Source organism: Carassius carassius, chromosome 12 (assembly GCF_963082965.1).
Source record: "Carassius carassius chromosome 12, fCarCar2.1, whole genome shotgun sequence".
NCBI lineage: Eukaryota > Metazoa > Chordata > Actinopteri > Cypriniformes > Cyprinidae > Carassius > Carassius carassius.
The window spans coordinates 12997903-13022748 of record NC_081766.1 but is presented as its reverse complement, the minus strand read 5'-3'; the positions used below and the strand labels follow the sequence as shown (position 1 = coordinate 13022748).

At 37.5% G+C, this 24846-nt stretch overlaps 1 protein-coding gene across 3 annotated transcripts; it reads right to left on the bottom strand.

Moving 5' to 3' along the window:
* Positions 1-338: 338 nt before the first annotated feature.
* On the bottom strand, positions 339-23710 carry LOC132154830 (SWI/SNF-related matrix-associated actin-dependent regulator of chromatin subfamily D member 3-like). Of its 3 annotated transcripts, none has more exons than XM_059563522.1 (14): positions 23359-23710; positions 18388-18575; positions 10723-10815; positions 8752-8794; positions 7653-7775; positions 7434-7556; positions 6862-6957; positions 4708-4809; positions 3175-3336; positions 3001-3098; positions 2428-2563; positions 2184-2306; positions 1861-1962; positions 339-1663 (listed from the first exon to the last, which is right to left on the bottom strand). In XM_059563522.1, the coding sequence occupies exons 1-14, from the start codon at positions 23368-23370 to the stop codon at positions 1610-1612; spliced, it is 1455 nt and encodes a 484-aa protein (XP_059419505.1). In that variant the 5' UTR covers positions 23371-23710; the 3' UTR covers positions 339-1609. The 3 variants fall into 3 exon arrangements, with proteins under 3 accessions (XP_059419505.1, XP_059419504.1, XP_059419506.1); XM_059563521.1 differs by lacking the exon at positions 23359-23710 and adding an exon at positions 21225-21485; XM_059563523.1 differs by lacking the exons at positions 10723-10815; positions 23359-23710 and adding an exon at positions 21225-21484.
* Positions 23711-24846: the final 1136 nt, after the last annotated feature.

The following is a 24846-nucleotide window of genomic DNA, read 5'->3' as shown; positions in this document are numbered from 1 at the left end:
CTTTTAATCTCCACCCACTTCTTTGCATATGGAAGAATACCTGGGCGTGTTTTGTTTCACGGCAAGTCACACACAATGACCTAAAATGAGTAATATTATCAAGTAGCAATGTGATTCATACAGAAATTCTAATAACAAGGTTATGCTATGCTAATAATTTATAGTGCCTTTTTTCCTAGAGAAGCACTTCAAAAGTACAATTCTATCACACTTTACTCATTATGTTTGGAGAGAGAATTGTGGAGAGAATTACACCTTTTCAATGTATAAAGCGAATGAGTTCAATTTATTAATTAATAACTCCAGACTGGTTTGGTGAACTGTATAAACGACGATAATGATCATGATTTTGTATTTATTTTATTAATCTTGTTAAAAATGTCCATAACAGACGCACTGTACTTATTTAAATAAAATCCATAACACAGTAAGAATGTCTTGTAAAAAATGTAAAGGGTCAACATTCATAAGACAGTTCTCATCTGTTACACTTGTGCATCAAGCACATCTCAGGCCACAGGTATACAAATGCCATCAACACGTGTGATGGAATATTCAGTAAAATTTAGTAATTTATTGGCATTCACAAAGATGATGTAATTGTACTTAACCTTTGGTTAATGCTTCCTGTGCATATCAATGATTTAATAAGGCAACAAAGATTCAAAACATTTCAGAATCATGCTTAAAAAAACTCATAAAAATAAAAACACGAAAATATTCACATGCAACATGCATTATTGTATTTATCAACACACAATATATTTAGAACATATTTTGTTTTACTGGCATTTAAAGCCTCTAAAATTGAAGATGCTTTCAAACATCATTTATAAACACTGCTTATGAGAAATTATTTTGTAGTTTTTAACAATAGACAAAAAAATGGTGTTGTTAACACAAGTGTTCACAAATCAGAAAGATTTACCTTATTGTAGCAAGAATTTTCTTTAACATATTAAAATTAAGACAATACATGTGACTTATTGCAAATAAAGTTGGCTGATTTTCATCCAGTGGATTTCTTCATGATATTTTTTGCACAGTGCAGATTTAAAGAAAGACAAACAAAGGTGAACGCTGAAAGCAGAATGTGTTGAAAGAACATGTACAGAAAACTGGACAGATTCCAAATCTATACTTACATACTAACATTTAGCATGTCATTAATGGTTAAAAAAATTCCCAGGCATTATAAAATTGTATTCATGTTCTACCTTTCCAAGTGAGAAGACACACAGTGTATCAGCACTTACGTGCATAAAAATAAAACTGAAGTAAAAACAATTAAGATAGCTGCTGTATTTGTGTGTTATCAGTGTGAAAGTGGCATTTCCAAGCCACTTTTTTAAATTCATTGTACTGTGAGGTTATACATTCAACTGTACATTAAAAATACATTAAATAAGAGTACAATTACACTTTCACTGACCCTCATTGGTTAAAAAATCAGTCCAAACCTCATTTTGAGAAGGGGTCTAATCCTTTCATGTCCATGGAAAACTGCCCAGTGTGGATATCACCAGAATAAAAGTGACCAAGCCACAGGTAAAGCAAATTAGTTGTCAACTTATTCTTGAAACTGAGATATTTTTGAAACTGAGATATTTTAGGTGTTTCGCACTGCCAAAGCTTGTTCAAGCTCCTGTCTTCGTTGCTGAATCTACATAAAAGCAAAGAAGCATACAATTGTAAATAAACAGAACAAGTGTAATGACAACTTTTAATTCTAACATGAAAATTATTGCCCCTTTCAAACAGTTTAATGCATCCTTGCTGAATAAAAGTATGCATTTCAAATAATTCATACTGGCCCCAAAGATTTGTGGCTAACACGATTCATTTGCTTGCACCCCTCACCTTGCAATAGAAATAGCGGCTAACAGCTTCCTGAGACCAGGGCTGGTTATAAAACTCTGCTCTTCTCTCTTCCTCTGGATTTCCTACTGTGTCTGTCATCAGCTGTAAGCAGAAAATCCAGGCCAGTTCAAAACGGCAGAAAAGACTGTTTTTCTATTAGCAGTTACGTCCTTTCAACCACTAGGTAGAGACACAGTTTTCAATTTTTTTTAATGTTTAAAGCTTATTTTAACATACATTAAGAGTGCAAAATGATTGAATATTTGATATAATAATACTGTATATGACTATGATTTTGAGTGGTACACATAATTCACATTCACCTTAAGGTCCCGGTTCTGGGAGCAGATCCAGTCCTGGATGTAGCCCTTGGGGTCCCTTGAGAAGCTAAGCATAAAATCTCTTTGGATCTTCAGTTGGTTGATGGACTCGATAGTTTCATGGATCTAAAGAATAAATGAAAATGTACAACCAGAACTTAATATTTATGCATTGAATTTATGTTAAGTTAAATAAAACAGCATCTAGACATTCAATAATTCTTGTCGAGGATGGCTCTTTTCTGACCTTGTTGTCCAGGGATGCAATTTCTTGCTGATTGGCTGTTGACAGCAGGAATCCATTCATCTGACTCTTAAGAGGATCATCAACTTCAACATCAATGTCATAGCATGCTGTCTTCTTCTGGTCATTTGGATCCACGCTGATAAAATTCAAATCGAAAAAGGCATTTAAAACAACAGATTATCTGAAAGTATAAATTCTCTCCTTAGTTACACACCCTCATGCCATTGTAAAGCTATATGCAGTTGTATTTCCAGTGTAAAACGCAATAATACATGATAACCTATAATGCTTTTGGAGCATCAAGCTATGAATCAATTCAAATAATCTTTAAACAATTCTATTTATGTGTACAGTACTACATACAAAAATTATATTATACAGGTTTGGAATTATATGGGGGTGAGTAAATCACAAAATTGACATTTTTGGGTGAATTATCCCTTTAAATTGTAAACAAAAACAGGCCCTTAAAGGTCCATTCGTGTCAAAGGACTTAAAACTGCTATAGATTAAATGATTTTAAGTCTGAGGATCCAATAAATGGAGAAACCTTCTGAAATGACGACCACTCACCTGATAATGTGATTGATCACAATAGGATCAGGCGGCAGCATAAGGTTAGTTAGTCGCTGGGGGATCTCACAAAACTTCAGACGAGGACAGTCAAAGATCTGAGGGGAAAAAATTAGTTTGCTATCAGGCAAAGTGTTGACACCAAAATGAAGAAAGCATTTTATATGACAGAACCTGCTGGAAATATTTATCACAGTTGATGTACTCCTTCTCATGAGGATCCTGCAGCTTGTTCGTCTTGACGTACTGCCATAAAGCCTGGATGATGCAGGAGCGGGTCTGAGTGTGGATGCCAAGGAGACGTGCAAGGCGAGGATCCAACTTAAACTGAGGAGGCTGAAACGCACAATGAATGAAGAAATTAAATAAACACATTCCAAAAGAACTGTACCTTTATAAAATATTCACATATTTAGTACATTACACTACTTCAATTTACATTCAGTGTACTTGAATAGTTGACATACCATGTCAACAGCAAGGGTTTGGTTAAAACTTTACACTACCATTTTAAAGTCTGGCATCATTAAGACCTTATTACTTACTTATATTCAAAAAGAATGAATTAAATTAACAGTAAATACATTTAATGAATTTAAATAGAATTTTCGATAATATTATAGAAAATATAGAATATAGAAAACTAACTTTGATAATAATATGAAATGTTTCTTGAGCACCAAATCAGAATGATTTCCAAAGACTTGAGTAATGGATGCCGAAAATTCAGCTTTACCATTACAGGAATAAATGACAGTTTAAAACATATAAAATAGAAAGCACACAGTATAGTAACCGTAATAAAGTATAAAGTAACAGTATAAAGTGTACATTTTAGCACCTGTAAATGATAACCATTTCTTCCACAGTATTTATCACTATTTTTAGCCTTTGCTAATTTATTTAAATGCTTCTCTGGTGTGATTAATTCGTTTTTACAAATATGACTCTTCAATTTAATCACACAAAATCTTAATGTATAATAATTATAAACGTGTTTTTTTTTTTTTTTACTATTTCTAGATGTTAATGTCATATAGCATGTCGTTTATCTGGATACTGCTAAAACTACTTGAAATTTCATGTCAACTACACAACTGCAAATGTTTTTCACTGTTTTAAACAATGGAAATTAAAATGTAGAAAAAGAGACAAAGGTTTAGTGTTCTGACAAATCAAGCCTCTTCCCACCAGGTTGTAGTTAGAAAAGTGAAAACTGCTGTAATTAAGAGTCATTTAGTAAAGAGCTATAGCTACTTTGGTGAACAGAGAAGGGCAATCAAACTTTTAGAGATGAATGACTTGACTATAGCTTTTAATTACACTGCTTTCCAAGACAATTAAACTAAAGCTATCATTATGTAGATGAATTTCTAATTGGCCATTTCAAATTCTCAACACATTTATCTGGTGGTATACATTTTGTACAATAATTAATGCAATAAATTTGATTTAGCTCCTAACTTAATTGTTTAAAAAGAAACCAATCTCTTAAAAGTAAAACTTTATTTCTAGGTCTAGATTGGATTTTAAATCTCAGATTTGCATTGCCCATAGTATCAGACTTTAAGAGCCCATAGTAAATTTTTCACATAGTTATCATATATAGAGTTTAATGTCAAGCCCATAAACCTACAGCATACAAACTGTCCACTGGTAATCCATCAGACATAATCTTTAATTATAATCCAGCATTCCTGCACGCACCTGGTAATCCAGCATGAGTAAGAGGGTACAGCGCACATTCACATCGCCAGGTCTCTTCACCTGGAAGCCGTCGGTCTCCTGGGTCGTCGGAGTGCGGTGCCACTGTTAGGATCAAACACAAACTCAGCCTAAACACCAGGCAGATAATATAAAACTGCTGCATGAGAAGTATACAGCAATTTCAAACCAGATTTTGATATATTCTGAAGAAAATCTGAGGAGTGTTTGTCTGTGTCGATGATGTTTGTCAGGGCAGGCAGTTGCTAAGATGTTCTTAGTGTTTGTTAGAGTGTTGCTATGGTGTTAAGAGTGTTTTTTAGCAGGTTGCTATGCATTTACTAGTTGGTTGCTAGACTATTCTGGCTTGTTTTCAGGTAGTCACTTTCCAAGTCTCTTTGATATTCTGGTTCCTAGATAATGTTGGGTCCTTTATTTAATGTAAAGGTCTACTTTAATGTAAAGACAACTATAATGATAACTATTTTAGTGCCCACACCGATGCACAATAACATAATTTTATTCTAAGCAAGCACTGCAGCTTTGCTGTATGCTTATTTAAATGCTCAAGCTCTTTGATGCAGAATAGAATTTGATTTATTGTTTATCATGTTTATCGGCTGGAAAAAATATATATTACAATGATATTGTTCCTCTGTGCCATTAACGCTATAGTTGCGCTATTCATTTAAATTTAGAACAGTTTTTAAAACCACAACTTTAGCATTATAGTTTTCATCCTTGGTGTGAAAGGGCCTTGAGTGTATCAGAATATTTATAGTTATTCTCTAACAGGGGAAATCGTGGCCTAGTGGTTAGAGAGTTTGACTCCTAACCCTAGGGTTGTGGGTTCGAGTCTCGGGCCGGCAATACAACTACTTGAGCAAGGCACAGAACCCCCAACTTCTCCCCGGGCGCTGCAGCATAAATGGCTGCCCACTGCTCCGGGTGTGTCTTCACAGTGTGTGTGTGTGTTTACTGCTATGTGTGTGCACTTTGGATGGGTTAAATGCAGAGTACAAATACTGAGTATGGGTCACCATACTTGGCTGTATGTCACGTCACTTTTTTTTCACTCTAAATATGAGTGACAGTATTACACTAGTGAAATAACTTGCCTGTACATTATTTAGCTATTGTAAGAGGCAGTCAAATCTTAAAATAAAAAAAGTCTGTATTAACTATGGACTGCTAATGTGCTGTTTATGCATAGAAGATGCATTCAAACATGTGAATGAATAAAATCTTTATGCAAACTCACTTGCATTTTCTCTAAACCATCACACTATTTTAAAGAGACAACATAATGCCAATGACTCACAGCTCAATTCAATTAGCTTGGCTTGACATTGGAGGGTTTTTTCAATGCCATCTTTCTCCGCAGGTAAATTACTCTTTTTATCACATGCCTCAATCTGGTGTGTGTTGTGAAGAAAACCTACAGACACCAAGGACAATTTAAAGAGCTACTGAATGAATAAACCAAATGCGGCGCGTTCAGCTAGTTCCAAGGGTCACTCCTTGAGAGCTGCAGCCCACTTGTGTGTATCTGCATTCCCAATACTTCATGTCCCTAACAAAGTGCAGAAATATTAAGTGTGCGAGGCAGCTGGGAAGGCTCCCTTGTGTAAAGTAAATGCCTTAGTGTGTGAATAGCACCTGTGCACAATGGTTCCTCCAGTAAAAGAGTAAAATGCATTCTCTGAATACAAAGACTCTCAGTTCAGGGTGCTGTGAAAGGTTTTATAAGTGTTTGTCTTCAGAAATCCATTTCTTTTCTCCCATTAATGCTGCCCAAAGCTCTGTGCTGGCAGCACTGTCATCACTCCACAGTGTCATGGGCAACTTCCTAATGTAACATGTTACTATGGAGACCACAAAGATGTCTAACTTGAAGTATAGTTAACTGTACTTTTCATTATGACATTGACTTTTCTATTAAGTTCCACACAGTAGAGGCCAAAGTGATTCTTGAGGACATGTAGTTGAATGCAACATAACTTCGCCCTGTGTGACTGTCCTCAACATTGTTTGAAATGCAAAGAGGACTCTTGAGATTCACCCATATTAATTGCTTCCAACTTTTGTAAAGAATGAATATCGAATATGGTTTAGCGATGTTTTTTATTGCTGTATGTTGAGTGAGTTAATGCTTACCTCCACTAAGTGGTTATCAGGGCCATATAGATCCTTATCCAGCTCAATAACAAGGCTCTTAAAGAAAGATGAAAACTTCCTCTTTTGTTTTCCAGGCTAAAGTGCACAATGAATAAAAGACAAAGCTTAAAAAAGGAGATTTGCAAATTGAATGAAGCCAAACAAACATTAGAATTGGCAGAATAGTACATAAAAAAAAATAAAAACGTTCAGTTAGCTTAATTAAATTGTTCTATGCAATTAATTTAAGCTTTTTAAAGATAATTTTTTTTAATTTGAATGGGTTTGTTCTAGCCTACCAACCTGAATACATTTTGTTACATCTGCTAGATGCAATGAAAAGAGGACTAAGTTGGATTCAGTTATGATCAATCGAAATGAATCATGCATTAAATAAACTTCCATTAAACAAATGCCAACTGATTACACGCAATGAAATTAGTACATTTGCTAATTTTAATAATTTAAGTTGAACATAATCATATAATATAATAACAATGGTCATGGCAAATTAATTCAATGCTGCATTACAGAACAGATGGTAAGATCATTAATGCAAACTTAATGCTTACATCATCCAACAATTTGCCCTCTACACGCAGCTCCCAGGATGCAATGCTGCCCTCACAGTCCTCTGCGTCAGGTTTGGCAGGGTTGAAAGTGTTTGAAATGTACAATCGTAGTTTCCGCTTTTGCTTTAAGAGAAGAGAGAGCTTGAGCTTTACCCACATTTTTCATTTTATTGCTAACTATTTCTCACTGAAAATGATACTCTAACTGCAATCACATACCTTCATTGGTCTTTTGAGGACTTCTTGTATATCCACCCTCTTCCTCATAATGGTTTGGTCAAGTTTGCGCTCAAAAGCCAGGAGATCCATGTACGCCTGGGACTCCGGCACCAGTTCACGGATCTAATGAAAAGGCATTGTGTACAAGTAATTCTGCAATCAGGTCTAGGAACATTTAAAGGCATCATTCATCATTCAGGTGAAAACCACTTCCTAAAACACATAGTTGTTGTCACAAACCATTTTAATCCACAATGCAAGTGAACCCATATTTAATATACCGGTAATCTTTTTTTTTCCTTATGATGATAATATGAAAGGTAAAACTCCATTATGAAAACAGTAATTATTAATATTCTGACAATTAAAGATATACATTGTTTTAATATGGGCCTAAAATATTGGTAAATGTAGACAGTCTAGGCCGATGTTACAAGCAAACCAATTAGTCAATGATTGAATATGAAACCATTACAAGATTTCACCAGGCATTGTCTACTTTACTAAGTCAATGCCTGTTTTAGATTCTGATTCTCGTTTTTGTCTTGTTACTGAAACAAATCATGTATTTCCTTGCAAAATCGTAACCTGATGCTCCCCTGACTTTCACAGTGTTGCATCATTCTCTCCTTCCCATGTGACCTCCAGCATTTTACAAACTTTGTCATAACGAAATTAACTCTTTTTGGTTTGCCTGAAAAAAAAACCCCAATAAAGACTTTGGGAGGATTAGCAATTTCAAGGACCCACATCCTCTCTAGTTCCTGCTATTGTGGTATATTACTATAGCACATCCCAATGGAAACATTTGACCAAATTAGTCGTGTGCCTGCACTCATCCCACTTCTCTATGCAACCTTGCTCCATCACATTCCTTCAGAATCAAACCCTTTTCCACAGACAGAAAGAAAAAATTTCACAAGAGCAGTCTCTGTGACAATTTGGACCCTCTTGTCCATCCCTTTCACTTTTTTGCCCACGGAAAAAAGAAACCAGCATAATTACCTGTACCGTGTGATCACTCTTGGCACTGAAATTCTGACATGAATAAACAAACACACACCGACAAATAAATAAAAGCCACTGTGATGGACCTCACCCTCTGAGGGAGAATCTTGTCTTCCATTTTTCTTCTCTTGGCACTATGAATGGGGGGAAAACAGAGAGAAAGAGAGAAAGAGAGAGAGGGAAAGCATGTTACTATTGTGACTGATAGCAGAGTCCACAGGCCATCTGCTGAATAGCTGGGACCCATCCAGACGTTTTTCCAGCTGTGTGTGTGTGATCAGAGAGAGAGTATAAGAGCGAGAAAATATCAAAAAGAGGTTGAAAATAACACTTAATCATGATTATGATATATAATTTTTTGCACGTTTTGTGGCTGTATGTCTAGGAGAGTTGCCTTGTTGCTTTAACATCAGGCTGTCTCAGTTATTGTAAAGGGCTCTTCACACAGGACACGTTCTTGCAAGCAAACTGCAAGCCATAGTTGGCATAATGGCTTATTAACTATGGCAATGGCAATATTGTAAAATAGTTTGTCATTTTTATAAAAGGGGACAGTAAAAACGCTACAATAAAAACAGTTAACTGTAAGTCAATTAACAATATACATTGAAAATTTGCTTAATGTAGAATTTTACGTACTTTTACTATAAAAAGACTGTCAAGTTTTTTGCTTTTTTGGAAGTAAAAACTATAAATTACTACATAATTTACAGTGAAAAAAAGTAAGAGGACATTCCCAGAGGTTTCTGCGTGACACGTCAAATTATACTGATTTTTTTTATTGTCCAAAATTAGGGTGATTCGTGTTATTTAATGAAGACGTATATTATTTAGTTAATGTTTATTGCATTATGTATGCGTTGCATTTTGTCTTTGTTCGTATGACCCTGTACACTGTTTTGGCCTTGTGACTCTCTGTTTTACCACTTTTATCATGGTGGTTATCAGTACATTTTATGGTAAAATGCAGATTTTTATGGTTAAAATAGCTATGTTTTTAAACATTATATCACTTAATGAAACGCACAGTTTTACGTTGTAAAATATACAGGTAACAATATGACAGCCTGTAGCACTGGAATCATTGTCACCATATTTTTTACGGCGAATATCTGGCAACCACTGCTGCCTTTTTTTTTTAATCATAAATGTTTTTTTTTTTCCGTTTGTTTTTTTACAGTGTAGAATTAAAAAACAGTGCTGATCAACAAGAACATCTTCTGTTTGTGCAGTCCATAACATTTGTGAAAAACAGATCTTTGCGAATCTTTGCAGTCCAAATGTGTGAAAATACAGACTTCTAAAATGTCATTCCCAGCATCAGTTTGGACCACAAAAATTGAGTTGCATCCAACTGCTGTTCTCTGAAAGATGTTCCTCATTCCTTATTTCTCTTTAGCCCCAAACATGATGCATATATTTCGTTAGTGCAGAAAAGTTTTTCCACAGACAAACATGCCACACTCCAATGGACACCGAGAGCTCCTCAGGTCCGGAGCTGAGGAGCTCATGACCCTGTTGGAGCAGGAAATGTCTGTCCCCATTCACATCCACACCCCCTCTGGAGTATAAACTTTCTCATGGTCCGATTCGTCCACCCTAAGCCACACTGCTCCTCCGGGAGAAGCTGAGAAACAGAGACTGAGATGGGTGGGGGTGTGAGAGTGAATGCCTCGACACTAGTCACGTATTCTTGATCTAAAATGAATAATCAATGCATTCAGGTGAATGAAATAAGCGTTTACTGAACGTAGGTCAACTATAAGAGAGAAAACATTCTGAATTAACACCAACGGCATGACAGAAGGGTAACTGACTGCAACAGCATGTTCTACTTCACATGCACTGAAACAGTACATTCATTCTCAGGGCATGTTGACTATTGTGTTCATTTAGTTAATGTAATTTTGTTTTTACTTTACTTTAATCTGTTACCTTAAGTGCACACATGCATTTGGGGAAATATGCTTTAGTCAAGTTTGAAGCTGCAAACAGGAACAAACCAATCAGGCAGGGACATCACAAAATGTCAAACTAACATGCAGCAGAATAAATAGCCTACTTGAAGCATCCAATTGAAGGATCTGATTGGGCGCCTCTCATGTCCATCTGTCTTGCAGATATCTCATTTGTTGCTGGAAATCCAAGTGGTTTCCTATAGGTTGATTTTGGGTACCTCTAGTTAGTTACTTAAACAGAATTTTTCAGTAACAGACGATATTGTACACACATACGTATATATAGGCAATATCTGTATACAATATGTAAAATACATATATACACTAATCTTTAAAGGTTTGGGGTCATTAAGATTTCATAAAATATTTGTAAGAAATTAATAATTTTATTATGAACTTATGACAGTAAGTTCATCAAAGGATCCCAAAAAATCTATCATATTTTCTACAAAAAATATTGAGCGACAAATCTGTTTTTCACCATTGAAATTAATAGGAAATGTTTTTGACCACCAAATCAGCATAATAGAATGATTTCTGAAGGATCATGTGACACTGAAGACTGGCTTTGCATCACAGGAATAAATTACATTTGTATATATATATATATATATAAACTGGATGTTTTAAATTGTAATAGTATTTTAAACAAACAAATTCAGCTTACATTTAAATGGCTTTTATAGTCATATAATGTTCACTTAAATGAATTCTGTAAAAACACTAATAATTTAATAATAGTCATTTTTATCTTAATCTCAAAATGAATGTGTTTTTTCATTCTGTACACTATAATGTTTTGATGCGTGAGTGTTTTGCATAATATTTGTTTATAGATCTGCTTTCGTATTATTATTTGCTGCTAGGAAGGAATATTTAGTTTTCTGCCTATTTCTAATGTGTATTTTCGTTGGTGTTTGCATTTTAGATTGCACTTACTGTGATTATAATAACTGCCCTCCACTAAGGAGCCTGTGTAATTTGCATTGCTCCCTTCCTGCATTTAAGTGTGAACTGTAGACTCGATTTGAAGGAATTTACCTGCTGTAGGCTATTGCCTGTGATAATTAGAAGGCGGCCACATTTTCACTGTTTTCACTTTAGTGCCTTAGACTGTGTATTTATACTGTGCACTGACGCGGAAGCATCAGCAGAAGCGTTCAGCCCCCTTGTGAGAAGACCAACAAGTGTAAAGACCTGCGACTTTACCTGCATGACTTCACCGAGCAACGAAACAGGCAACACACTTAAAGGGTCATTCCACCCGTGGAGACATGAATGTGTATTGAAAGTGGGTCATATATGTAGTAGAATAATATCATTTTCTTTTTATTTTGGTCCTTCTGGGCCTATAAAAGGCAGAAAATAACTTTTTAGAGCTTGTGGACTGTAGACAACAATCCCCATAGTGCATTGCAATGCTCAGCTCCGCAGGCCCCTCCCACTACTACGCCCATCAATGTGGATTATAGTTGAGCTCTCCTCTACACAACATGGGCACAATTTGTTGTGAAGAGTTATTTTGCGACCCAATTAATGTTTTTGTGACAAAATGGTGTGCACTTGCATAGTACCGGGATGTTGTTCAAGAACAAGGAAAATACCCGGAGTAAGTATTCACAGATTCCCGAAAGATACGGACTTGTGGAAAAAGTGGCTACGGGCTAACGTTATCAATAACCCTAAGTTCGGTGAGGACACAACACTTGAAGCACAAAAAAATCAGACGGTGTGCAGTTTACATTTCAAGCCCGAAGATTATGCGCCTAACCCCCTAGGATTGAAGAGACCCGCGCTTTTGAAAAACGCAATTCCTTCAGTATTTTTCTTGCCAGACGATGACGACGAAAAGCCAGGAACGTCGGGAACCACCAGCACTTGCAGCACTAAACGCATTTGCCTGGAGGTAATGTTATTTCTGACTAGACTCTATTAGCAGCTAGTGGCTACTGAGAACACACACTGACATAGTCGTCTGTTGTAAAGAAACACATCTCCTATGATTTTTCTGTTTACGAACTAAATATCTTGTATGTTTTGCTCGCTTGTTGTTTTAATGTGTCTGCCTCAGTAACTAACGTTACACTTGTCAAGAAATGAGTAAGTAAAGTTAGTATGTAACGTAATAATGTAACGTTAGACACTTAGCTAAAAGTTATATATAAGTTTGCTATTATCGATGTAAATCAACCATGTTTTACTGTGTTAGTTTGATGCTTTTCATGTTTTTTTAGCTGCTCATCGCTGTACTGTGGCTCATAAAGGTAGCCACGAACATCCGTTTCTAACATAACTTCGTCTAAATCAAAATCCTCCCCAATGCATCCGTCTGAAAAATCAGTATTTTCCTCCATATTTTCGAAAAGTTTCTCCCGGTGAAATCAAACGCACGGGCACTGATCTGTAATAGGTCTGTTAGCGCATTAGGTACAACCCCCTATGGGCAGACTACTTGTGCTTGTAGTCTTTACAGAAATCCACCCTTTTTACACTTCCTCCTACAATGACGTCAAATGACGATTTTTGCGTCATTGTAGGAGGAAGTGAAAAAGGTAAATAGTGGATTTCTCTCGTCTCAGGGGAAAATGAGAGAATGTTGCACAACCATTCAATAGTATGACTGGTTTTCTAACAATGGACCTCTTAATGCAAATGGGTGGAGTGACCCTTTAAGTACTATTTATTATTTTCCCTTTACTCAATTTGCCTTTCTGTCCTCTCTCTGTCACCTCTATCATGTGTTTCCAAACCATTCCTGTTGTCTCTGGAAAACGCTCTGATGTCACACGCAGATGGCAATGCAATGTTGCGAACCTGCTGTATCCTATCCCTGTTACTTTTAGATGAAACCTTCACTCTCTTTCCCCCTCCCATCTTTCCTCCAAAGTATCCTCCTTTCTTCCCTCTCCTACCCATTTCTCATCTCTGGATGTGAATGCAGCAACTGACACTTTATGCTCTACTTTAACCTCTTGTCTAGACAATATTTGTCCTCTCTCCTCCAGGCCAGCACGGGCTGCCCCTTCTAACCCCTGGTTATCCGATGTTTTTCGTGAGTACCGGACCAAACTCAGGGCAGCAGAGAGAAAATGGTGCAAATAAAAAGATCCGTCAGACCTGAGGATGTATCAGTCTTTGCTTTCATCTTTCCTGCTGAAGTCCATACTGCAAAATCTTCATACTTCCACCACACTCTATGCCCCTCCACCACCTCCCACCACTTCTATAACAGCTGATGATTTCACCACATTCCTCACAGACACAGGACTTCAAACCAACCACACCCACTGCTAAAACTCACATATTCTCCTTCGGTCCCCTCACTGAGACAGAAGTATCAAAACTTCTCCTCTCAAGCCATCCTACAACATGCCCTCTAGACCCAATCCCCTCACACCTCCTCCAAGCAATCTCTCCAACACTTTTACCAGCACTCACACAACATCATCAACGCATCTCTCCTCACAGGCATTCAAGCAGACTCTGGTACCCCCACTGCTCAAAAAACCTACATTAAACACTTCTCTTGCAGATAGCTAAAGACCTGTCCCTCTCCTTCCATTCATAACGAAAACCCTTGAAAGAGTTGTTTTCAACCAGATATTTCATTGTTTCTTTCACAGAACAACAAACTGGACGCTAACCAGTCAGCTTTCAGGAGTGGCTATTCAACGGAGACTGCATTACTGTGAGATAACTGGATTGCAAAAGCTGATTCCAAATCATCAGTTCTTATTCTGCTGGATCTATCTGCTGCTTTTGACACTGTCAATCATCAGATCCTCCTGTCTGCCTTCTCATCACTGGGCATCACAGGGATTCCACTTTGCTGGTTTGAATCCTATCTTACTGTTAGGTCTTTCAGGGTGGCTCGGGGAGGGGATGAATCCAAAACACATCAACTTGTCAATGGGGTTCTTCAGGGATCAGTTCTTGGACCCCTCCTCTTCTCATTATACATGACATCACTGGGTCCCATCATACAGGCACATGGCTTCTCCTACCATTGCTATGCTGATGACACACAGCTCTATCTTTCATTATAACCAGATGATCAAATGGTAGCTGCATGGATCTCAGGCCGCCTGGTGGACATCTCGGCATGGATGAAAGAATATCACTTACCGCTCAACCTGGCAAAGACTAAGCTTTTTGTCTTCCCCGCCACTCCAAATCTACAGCATGATTTTACCATCCAGCTAGGTTCTTCTAAAACTGCCCCATCAACCTCGGTAAGAAATCTTGGTGTAATCTTTGATGACCAGCTGACCTTCAAAGAACACATTGCAAAGACTGCTCGATCTTGCAGGTTTGAATTGCACAACATCAGAAAGTTCAGGCCCTTTCTAACAGAGCATGCTGCACAACTTCTTGTCCAGGCCCTTGTTATTTTTAGGCTGGTATACTACTGCAATGTTCTTCTGGCTGGACTTCCATCAAGCACAATCAAACTTCTACAAATTATTCAGAATTCAGTGGCATGACTGGTCTTTAATGAACACAAAAAGAGCCCATGTTACATCTCTCTTTATATCCTTGCACTGGCTACCTGTTGCGGCCTGCATCAAGTTGCTTTGATATGCTTGAATATAGAACAGCCACGGGCTCAGCATCTGCCTACTTCCACTCACTATTACAAATCTACATCCCTTCCAGAAGTCTGGGATTCGCTAGTGAGTGACGCCTCGTGGTACCATCACAGAGAGGCTCAAAATCACTTTACAGAACATTTTCGTTCACCATTCCTGGCTGGTGGAATGATCTTCCCACCCCTATCCGGAATGCTGAATCCCTGACAATTTTCAAGCGACAGCTGAAAACTCATACCTTTCTATGCTACTTTACTTCATCTGAAAAAAAAAAAACCCTTTCTCGTTATTTATTCCTTTTTCTAGCTTGAACATATTTGAACAATGTCTAAAACTTGGTATTGCATGCACTTCCTGTGTCTGTTTGCCTCTTAAAAAAGAAACGCTTTATGTATCCCCCAATTGTAAGTCACTTTGGATAAAAGCGTCTGCAAAATAACTAAATGTAAATGCCTAAACTCATTTAATGTTATATTTTTTAATTTATGTAGACAAAATAGTATAGATTAGATTTAATAAGGGCCATTTATTGGTTATTTGCCATGACACAAAAATAATTATTGGTTTATTTACAGTGGGCAAAATGTTAATATCTGTGCATTAAGCAGTATTGCAAGATGATGAATTTCTGGCCAAGAATGTACTGGGATAAATGTTTTGAATTTTGATAATCCAGTTTTGTTAAACAACATTTGTTAAACAATTAGAATTTTCTAGCAAGATCTGTTGAATTCAGTAAGCTGCCTCTCAGTAATCACAACTGACACTCTTAAATGCATATACAGTCGAAATGAAAATGCAAGGACAAATACAGTGCAAACGACAAGACCTGAAAAAACTAACGGCAAATTCCAAACATCACTTTCACGCCCTTGGGAAGGGAATGCTATTAGCAGGGTTGTTTCAAATGAAAAAGAGCAATGGAATCCCTTCGTGAAGGTCCTTTCCGCAAGGCTGTTAGCAAAGTCGATCATGCAATCGTGACTTTATGTACAAAATTTTGCCATTTATGATCACATGATCCTGGTCTGTATGTACAGTCGTGGGCAAAAGTTTTGAGAATTACATAAATATTGGAAATTGGAAAAGTTGCTGCTTAAGTTTTTATAATAGCAATTTGCATATACTCCAGAATGTTATGAAGAGTGATCAGATGAATTGCATAGTCCTTCTTTGCCATGAAAATTAACTTAATCCCAAAAAAACCTTTCCACTGAATTTCATTGCTGTCATTAAAGGACCTGCTGAGATCATTTCAGTAATCGTCTTGTTAACTCAGGTGAGAATGTTGACGAGCACAAAGCTGGAGATCATTATGTCAGGCTGATTGGGTTAGAATGGCAGACTTGACATGTTAAAAGGAGGGTGATGCTTGAAATCATTGTTCTTCCATTGTTAACCATGGTGACCTGCAAAGAAACGCGTGCAGCCATCATTGCGTTGCATAAAAATGGCTTCACAGGCAAGGATATTGTGGCTACTAAGATTGCACCTAAATCAACAATTTATAGGATCATCAAGAACTTCAAGGAAAGAGGTTTAATTCTTGTAAAGAAGGCTTCAGGGCGTCCAGGAAAGTCCAGCAAGCGCCAGGATCGTCTCCTAAAGAGGATTCAGCTGCGGGATCGAAGTGCCACCAGTGCAGAGCTTGCTCAGGAATGGCTGCAGGCAGGTGTGAGCGCATCTGCACGCACAGTGAGGCGAAGACTTTTGGAAGATGGCCTGGTGTCGAGAAGGGCAGCAAAGAAGCCACTTCTCTCCAAAAAAAACATCAGGGAAAGATTGATCTTCTGCAGAAAGAATATGGACTGCTGAGGACTGGGGCAAAGTCATATTCCCCGATGAAGCCCCTTTCCGATTGTTTGGGGCATCTGGAAAAAGGCTGGTCCTTAGAAGAAAAGGTGAGCGCTACCATCAGTCCTGTGTCATGCCAACAGTAAAGCATCCTGACACCATTCATGTGTGGGGTTGCTTCTCATCCAAGGGAGTGGGCTCACTCACAATTCTGCCCAAAAACACAGCCATGAATAAAGAATGGTACCAAAACACCCTCCAACAGCAACTTCTTCCAACAATCCAACAACAGTTTGGTGAAGAACAATGCATTTTCCAGCACGATGGAGCACCGTGCCATAAGACAAAAGTGATAACTAAGTGGCTCGGGGACCAGAATGTTGAAATTTTGGGTCCATGGCCTGGAAAGTCCCCAGATCTTAATCCAATTGAGAACTTGTGGTCAATCCTCAAGAGGCGGGTGGACAAACAAAAACCCACTAATTCTGACAAACTCCAAGAAGTGATTATGAAAGAATGGGTTGCTATCAGTCAGGATTTGGCCCAGAAGTTGATAGAGAGCATGCCCAGTCGAATTGCAGAGGTCCTGAAAAAGAAGGGCCAACACTGCAAATACTGACTCTTTGCATAAATGTCATGTAATTGTCGATAAAAGCCTTTGAAACGTATGAAGTGCTTGTAATTATATTTCAGTACATCACAGAAACAACTGAAACAAAGATCTAAAAGCAGTTTAGCAGCAAACTTTTTGAAAACTAATATTTATGTAATTCTCAAAACTTTTGGCCACGACTGTACAATGTTTTGGAAACACATGCCACACAGACAGCAATGTGAATCAAAAAAATTCAATATCTGTCTTAGCAGCTACATCAATAGCTATAAACAAGTTTTAAAGTCAAGCTAATAATCCAGTTCTGAGAATCAAGTGTCAATGATACTTCCAAGTACAGGCTGTACCAAAATGAACACATTCAGTATGAGACACTAATGCCCTGCAGAAATTCAGCTCCCTTCAAGTCTTCTTCACTTTTGTAGTAAGGGCACAGTGATACTCTCTTGTGAAAGGCAATAGCTGTGCCTAAGTGATTACTTATGATGTGCTATTAATATGCTCCTAGAAGTATTTTGGCATTTAACAGGGATCAAACTGTTGCTGTCTAAAGATAGAACACCTGCACTAGCCAAACATAAGATATTTCAGTCACTAGAGAGCGCTATACTTGGCAAGAGCTTGCTGGCAAAAAGACTACAAACCTTAATAAAATTTCATTCAGGCATACAAAGTGCATCAAAACCAATAAGCCCAGTTTGCCAACATGAAAGGCTCTTGGAATACATGTTTATTTTTTCTCATCAGTTGTGTGCAGAGAATGTGCTACTTACTTTCTGGGACGGTTCTGGACAGGGGGAGGTTGCACTGGCGGGGTTGGGGCAGGACGTTTTCGATTGGGGTCTAGTGCTGAGTTAGGCATCCCTGCACGAATTGGTGGTGTTCCCCCATATGGAGGTCCAGGAGGCCCCATGGGAGCGCCTTGATGGGGCATCCGTGCCCCTGAGGTCATCCCTGGACGCTGTGGAGATGAAAACAATTTAGACTAAAGTTCAGATACCAACACATTACTGTGTTGAACTCATTTGACATGTTATACGATGTTACCTGTCTGACACACAATACATATGAAAGTTTTGTATATGCATATTCATCAAAGTTGTAGCTTTTAAATCAATTACAGAAAGCTGACATAATGCACAAAGACACTTTTGAGCTAAGGCACTATAGGGCGCTGTTATGAGCTCCTTCTCCAGTATCTGAAGCAGAATTAGGCCAGGGCCTCTCGCACCTGTGCCTGTCACTTCAGAAACGACAGCTGCTCGCCCTCTTACAAAACACAGAGGTGCTTGGTAAGTCAGCCTAATGCAGTCTAAATGACAACTGTGCAAACTGTGATGTCAAATAACATCTCAATTCATCTAGTCCACATACATTGTGTTTTTGGGGGAATTTCATTTCTCAATATAATTCTGGACTGATTTTTATAGTGAAACAGCTATATGAATAACACTGAATGGAACTGATTTTTTCACAAATTATTATTATTGATCATTAGCAATAGCATTAGCATTTATTCTTCTAGGTCATTGTCTAGGTTACACGTACAAACAAATACATTCACATTTTTACATACATTTTATAAAGTATATTCAATAACAGAATTTCATTTTAATGAATAATAAATTATTTAATAAATAATTTAATGATACAAATATTAGTTAACATGTATAAATTAACATTAACAGATTAATAAATGTGAATATGAAAAGTGATATATAAATAAATTGAATAGAATTTAATTTTTTACATTGAATATAGCAATATTCAATTCATCAACAGTAGTTGTATAAATATAAACAATAATTTATAGCATTTATTATTGTAGGTTAGTGTTAATTTATACATGCAAATACATTTACATTTCTGCATATATCCATATACATTATATTTCATAATTTAATATATTCATACAAATATTAATTGACAGAAACATATTTATACATATTAAAATCGATCAATAAATGCGGTTTAAAAAGTTGTTAATTGTCAGTTCACAACACCTAAAACATTTATTAATGTTAAAAAATTGGTTTACACTGTAAAGTGTTCCACGACTGAAGAGCAAAAATATCTTTAGGTTTTTGTCCTGTTATTATTTCTCAATGCAGTTTGTGTCCTGCAGAGGAGATTTGAGGTCTGTTGTTCATGGCTCATAATGGCAGAGTCACAAAGTCCCCATGACTCTCTGGATGTGCACCAAAGTTGTGGAAACATCCAGAATGTGAGCCAAAGTCCCCAGCTCCAGTCCTCCCTACAGTGTGGGTACAGTAGATCTCCGCCAGAGATGCTCCCGTATGGTGCTGTGACCTTCTTGACCTGAGCATCGCTTCCCAAAGTAGGCCAAGCTCCAGAGGTGTCCAGGCCCGGTCCAATCTCAGAACATCTGAGTGAGGAGGCAGTGGGTTGTGAACGCTGTGGGAACTGGTGCAGGTCTCTGCACGCCAATCCCTGGCTCTCAAGGTTGCTTTGGATGTGTTCAGGGCACAGGAGGAGGCCGCAGCACTGGACCATCACACAGGATACGTTTCTCAACACTTTCTCAATACTGCTGTGCCAGACATATACTACATCGGTTCTGAGATACCAATACAAGAAATATTTTTGTAGATACCAATATTATTATTCCCAGATCAATCACAATGCCAATCTTTATTAATAGAGAAAAAAAATCAGAGGGTTTTGAGATTTAACCATCACAACATGGCTTAAGGACAGCTTTGCAAGTTTGTAGTGCAACCTATTAAATAATGAAAATCTATTTAACTGGTTAGAATGGTTATAACATTTAAAATAAATGATCAAAAATAATTGTACATGGTCTGTTAGCAATCATAGGCCAAGTGATCTCTCATTTATAAACCACAGAGAAGTTTATGATCTCCAGTAACCACTCATGAAGAGTCTGCATTCAACCCCAATCCATCAATTTATGAAATATCTATACTTTCATATTCATGAATAATTTTTATGGAATAATATTTCCAGATGGTAAGAGCTTTGTGAAATAATAGATGGCAAAAGCAAAGCTAATAGAGGGTTAGGATGTCTTGAAGGTTGTGTTTTAGTAAAGGCACCTCTAGAAATAATAGCTTTTATTTGATCTGATATTAAATAGCATTAGAAAGCAGCCTCAAAATAGTTGTACAACCACCAAAAGTTCTCAAAAGTGGCCATGAACCTTTCATTTTTATGCAGCAAAATAAACACCCTGAAACGCATACAATCAACCTTGCTTCCAATACATGTTCACGGCTGGATAAAACACCACAGCAAGATTTTATTTTATGTGTGATCTTCCCTTAGGGTGCTCCTGCTATACACCCTCCTCTGCCTGCACACACACTAAAAGAGCATCCTCTGTTTCATACTTGTGCTCGTCCCTCAAATACAAGTATCTCTCATCCTACCAGTACCGGAGTTTCTCTTTCCTTATCTTCCTCCATATGTTAAAGACAAAAACCTTTCACCCTTTCTCCTACACAGCAGTTCCTGTTTTTTATCATATAGAAATGAACGGATAACACCCACTGCATCTAATTTTTCCCATGAGCAGAGCCATTTACATGCTTCCACATGCACAAACAAACACGCTCGCTCTCTCACTCACCACTCCATGGACGAGAAACTCAAACAGTTTACTCTTGGTGGCTTTACGAGCTCCTCCAGCAGAATCCTCCATGTCCATTTATAAAACCCCCAGTCTCTCTTTTGTTCCCTCTATTTCCCGGGTACCTCTGCCTCTGTATGCTTCTCTCACTTTCCCTCTCCTCCAAAAGAGAGTGCACCCTCCCTCCTTCTCTGCACTCTGATGTTCCTTTTCTCCACTCTCTCTCTTTTTAAAGCATGTCAGTGTGTGGCCAGAGTCAAGTCTCTCTCTCTCTCTGTTCTAGTATAGCTTCCCTCACAGACTGTGTGTTGGGAAGGATGGGGGTCTGTGAAGGGGGCTGTCGCTGGACCACCAATGTGTAGTGGAATGCTGCTGGAAGTAGCAACACGGCAAGCAGAACTATCAAAACACAGACATGGTGCTGTTCCAATAGGCGGTTATGTGGCGGTAAATGATCCTTTTGCTCTCACATCTGGTTATTAAGTCTGAGAATTATAACAGGGTAAATAGTGAATGACTAACACTAGGGGATCTCTGAAGGAATGTTTCTACCAGCAGGATTCTGAAGAGTTGTCTGTGAACTGCCATAATGGGTCCACTCGGATTATGCCTCAGAGTTTGTCAGTAAACAATTAAAGGGATAGTTCACCCAAAAATTTAAATTCGGTCATCTTTTACCCACCCTCGTGTCATTCCAAATCTGACTTTCTTTCATTAGTGGAACACAAAAGAAGATATTTTGAAGAATTTGAGATCCAAACAACATTGGATTCACTCATTTTCATTGCATTGACCCAATTTTCATTACTGGATTAACTAGCACTTTAATGAAAGCACATTTTTTGGACTTTCAGGGGCAGGTGGATGTAAACATGCTGTTAAATCTTTCAGATGATCCAAACATTAATAGGTATTATTGCATGACTACAATGTTTGGCAACTTATAGATCTTCTTTTTTCCCCCTGAAAGATTTCACAGTTTGTTGGTTCATGGACAAGCAGTTGGGGAAAAAAAGTTGGTAAATCTTTGTTAATTGTTTAAATGCAATTTGTAAAAGTCTCCACAAGTAAAAAAAAAAAAAAATCAGAATTACGATAGAAATATTCAATAATAAAAATATCAAAATAGGCTATGTATTTTTTTTATTATTATCATTTGTATATTGTTATAATAAGCATAATCCTGATTTAAAAAAAAAACATTTCAAGTTGATTAAACCAACTAACCACAATTTAGAAAATGTATAAAAATAAAGAAGAGGAAAAATCTCTTCCAATAGTAGAAGACCCCCTTTAAGGACCCCCATAAAAGCTAATACTGTAGGGTGGCAATGTCCCATTCAATCAGAGTGAAGGGGGTGCTGGGGGTGCTTGGGGAGTAGGCAAATGCAGGTTTTGGGAAAGACATTAGCTTGATTATCCATGTGCACAACATGCAAAAAAAAAGGTGCTTCAAAGCTCATTCATTTTCTGTAAATTAACTTTCTTTTTTTTGTGCTGTTAGATGCATGTTTTCTATAGTCCTACACACATTATAAAATCTCTTTTTGAGAAAAGCACACTGCCTAGACTAGTATTTGTGGTAAAGGCGTAAATATGATGTGGTGTTGCTGAATGGATAGGCCTCCACTGGAATTACAAACTTCATTATTGCAAACAACACTGTCCGGAAGCACATAGACACAATGCAGAGCAGATGTTGGGCTCAACGAGGATGTTCATCAGCAGTTCCATATAAGTTACAAGATAGGCTACATCAATATTAAAGCAGCTGCAAGAAGTTTTGAGACAAACTATTGTTGATTATAAGCAGACATGGTATTTCTGAGCTATACAAAACTGTGTAGTCCTATGGAGGCAAAAAAAAAGATGATTCCTTACAAATAACAACTGAATGACATGATTAATAATAGTTCAGTGGACAGGTGTCAATCAAGCGCGCAGGATTGTTTACAGTCCAATAATGTTGTTAATTAGTATCAATGTATAAAAACAGCTAAATTACAGTAGTATACACGTATGAATTGGACTCACGTGCTAAGCAGAAACGCTTTGAAATAATAGATGGTGAAAACGCATTTGCGGTATAGACTGAAGCGGATAATGACTCGTTGCGATGGCGTTGCATTCCTACCTTTCTTTCCATTGCTCCAAGTTTGAATACCCTCAGTTCAGCTGAAGAGCCGAAACCCCTGAAACACACGCGGTGGATGTCCGGCAACTTCTTCGTTGTTCCAGACAGATTCTCGGCTACTCCCCCCTCCTCTGGGAATTAGAGCTGGATGGAGGGATGCTGGCGAGGAAGGCCCCGTGTCTGTGATTTCAGTCAGGCTCTGGCGGCGGTGAGTGCGGCAGACGCAGGGGCGCAGGCGCGAGGAATCCGGGGATCCGTCCGACACAAACGAGTCAATGAAGGATTAAGGGAACGTCGTCAAACTACAAAAAATTAAAGCAATCTGTGCACTTCGAACGCATTTACGTAAAATGCACTTCATTAAAAGGGACATTTTCGCTATTTGCCACGATGGATAAAATTTACACTGCAACAAAGGAGAAATTTTCCTAAGGATTTTAGTGAGTTTTAAATTTGAAACGATGCCTACTTTTAAAGGTATTTAATATTTGCATACATATCTCCCCATTCACAGATACACATTTGTAGTGGACCCAAAGCTATTTGGATATCTAAAACCGACATGATTATAAAGAGTGCATGAATACATTCATTTCACGATCAGAAAAAAAGGCCTTAAGGTTAAATGTTAAAACAAAAATATAATTTTTGAAATTAAGACACTTATTTTGATACTATTCAGTTTTCTCTTTTTAGACATTATCTTTCAAGAACTTGTCATGTCCATGTAAATGCAATGAAATATACAAGTACTTTTCTGTTATACACAATGTCAACTTAAAGGAAACTAACTTGAAATTCATTAAATAACATTCTGACACCAGTCTGTTGAAAGAAATTAGAAAGAGGGCTCAGAAATATTAAGTTAATTCTGAGGGCCATTTCTTTGTAGTATAAATTATATATATACACAGTACAGACCAAACGTTTGGACACACCTTCTCATTCAAAGAGTTTTCTTTATTTTCATGACTATGAAAATTGTAGAGTCACACTGAAGGCATCAAAACTATAACACATGTGGAATTATATACATAACAAAAAAGTGTGAAACAACTGAAAATATATCATATTGTAGGTTCTTCAAAGTAGCCACCTTTTGCTTTGATTACTGCTTTGCACACTCTTGGCATTCTCTTGATGAGCTTCAAAAGGTAGTCACCTGAAATGGTTTTCACTTCACAGGTGTGCCCTGTCAGGTTTAATAAGTGAGATTTCTTGCCTTATAAATGGGGTTGGGACCATCAGTTGTGTTGTGCAGAAGTCAGGTGGATACACAGCTGATAGTCCTACTGAATAGACTGATAGAATTTGTATTATGGCAAGAAAAAAGCAGCTAAGGAAAAGGAGTGGCCATCATTATTTTAAGAAATGAAGGTCAGTCAGTCCGAAAAATTGGGAAAACTTTGAAAGTGTACACAAGTGCAGTCACAAAAACCATCAAGCGCTACAAAGAAACTGGCTCACACAACGGACCGCCCCAGGAAA

Bases quoted from the DNA above. Each gene is read 5' to 3' on its own strand.
- LOC132154830 (XM_059563521.1), bottom strand. From the start codon at position 21,302: ATGGACATGGAGGATTCTGCTGGAGGAGCTCGTAAAGCCACCAAGAGT. The intron at 7,776-8,751 runs GTGAGGTCCATC...CCTTTTCATTAG, and splicing joins ACAAGATTCTCCCTCAGAGG to ATCCGTGAACTGGTGCCGGA. The intron at 1,963-2,183 runs GTGAATGTGAAT...TTCTGCTTACAG, and splicing joins CCCAGAACCGGGACCTTAAG to CTGATGACAGACACAGTAGG.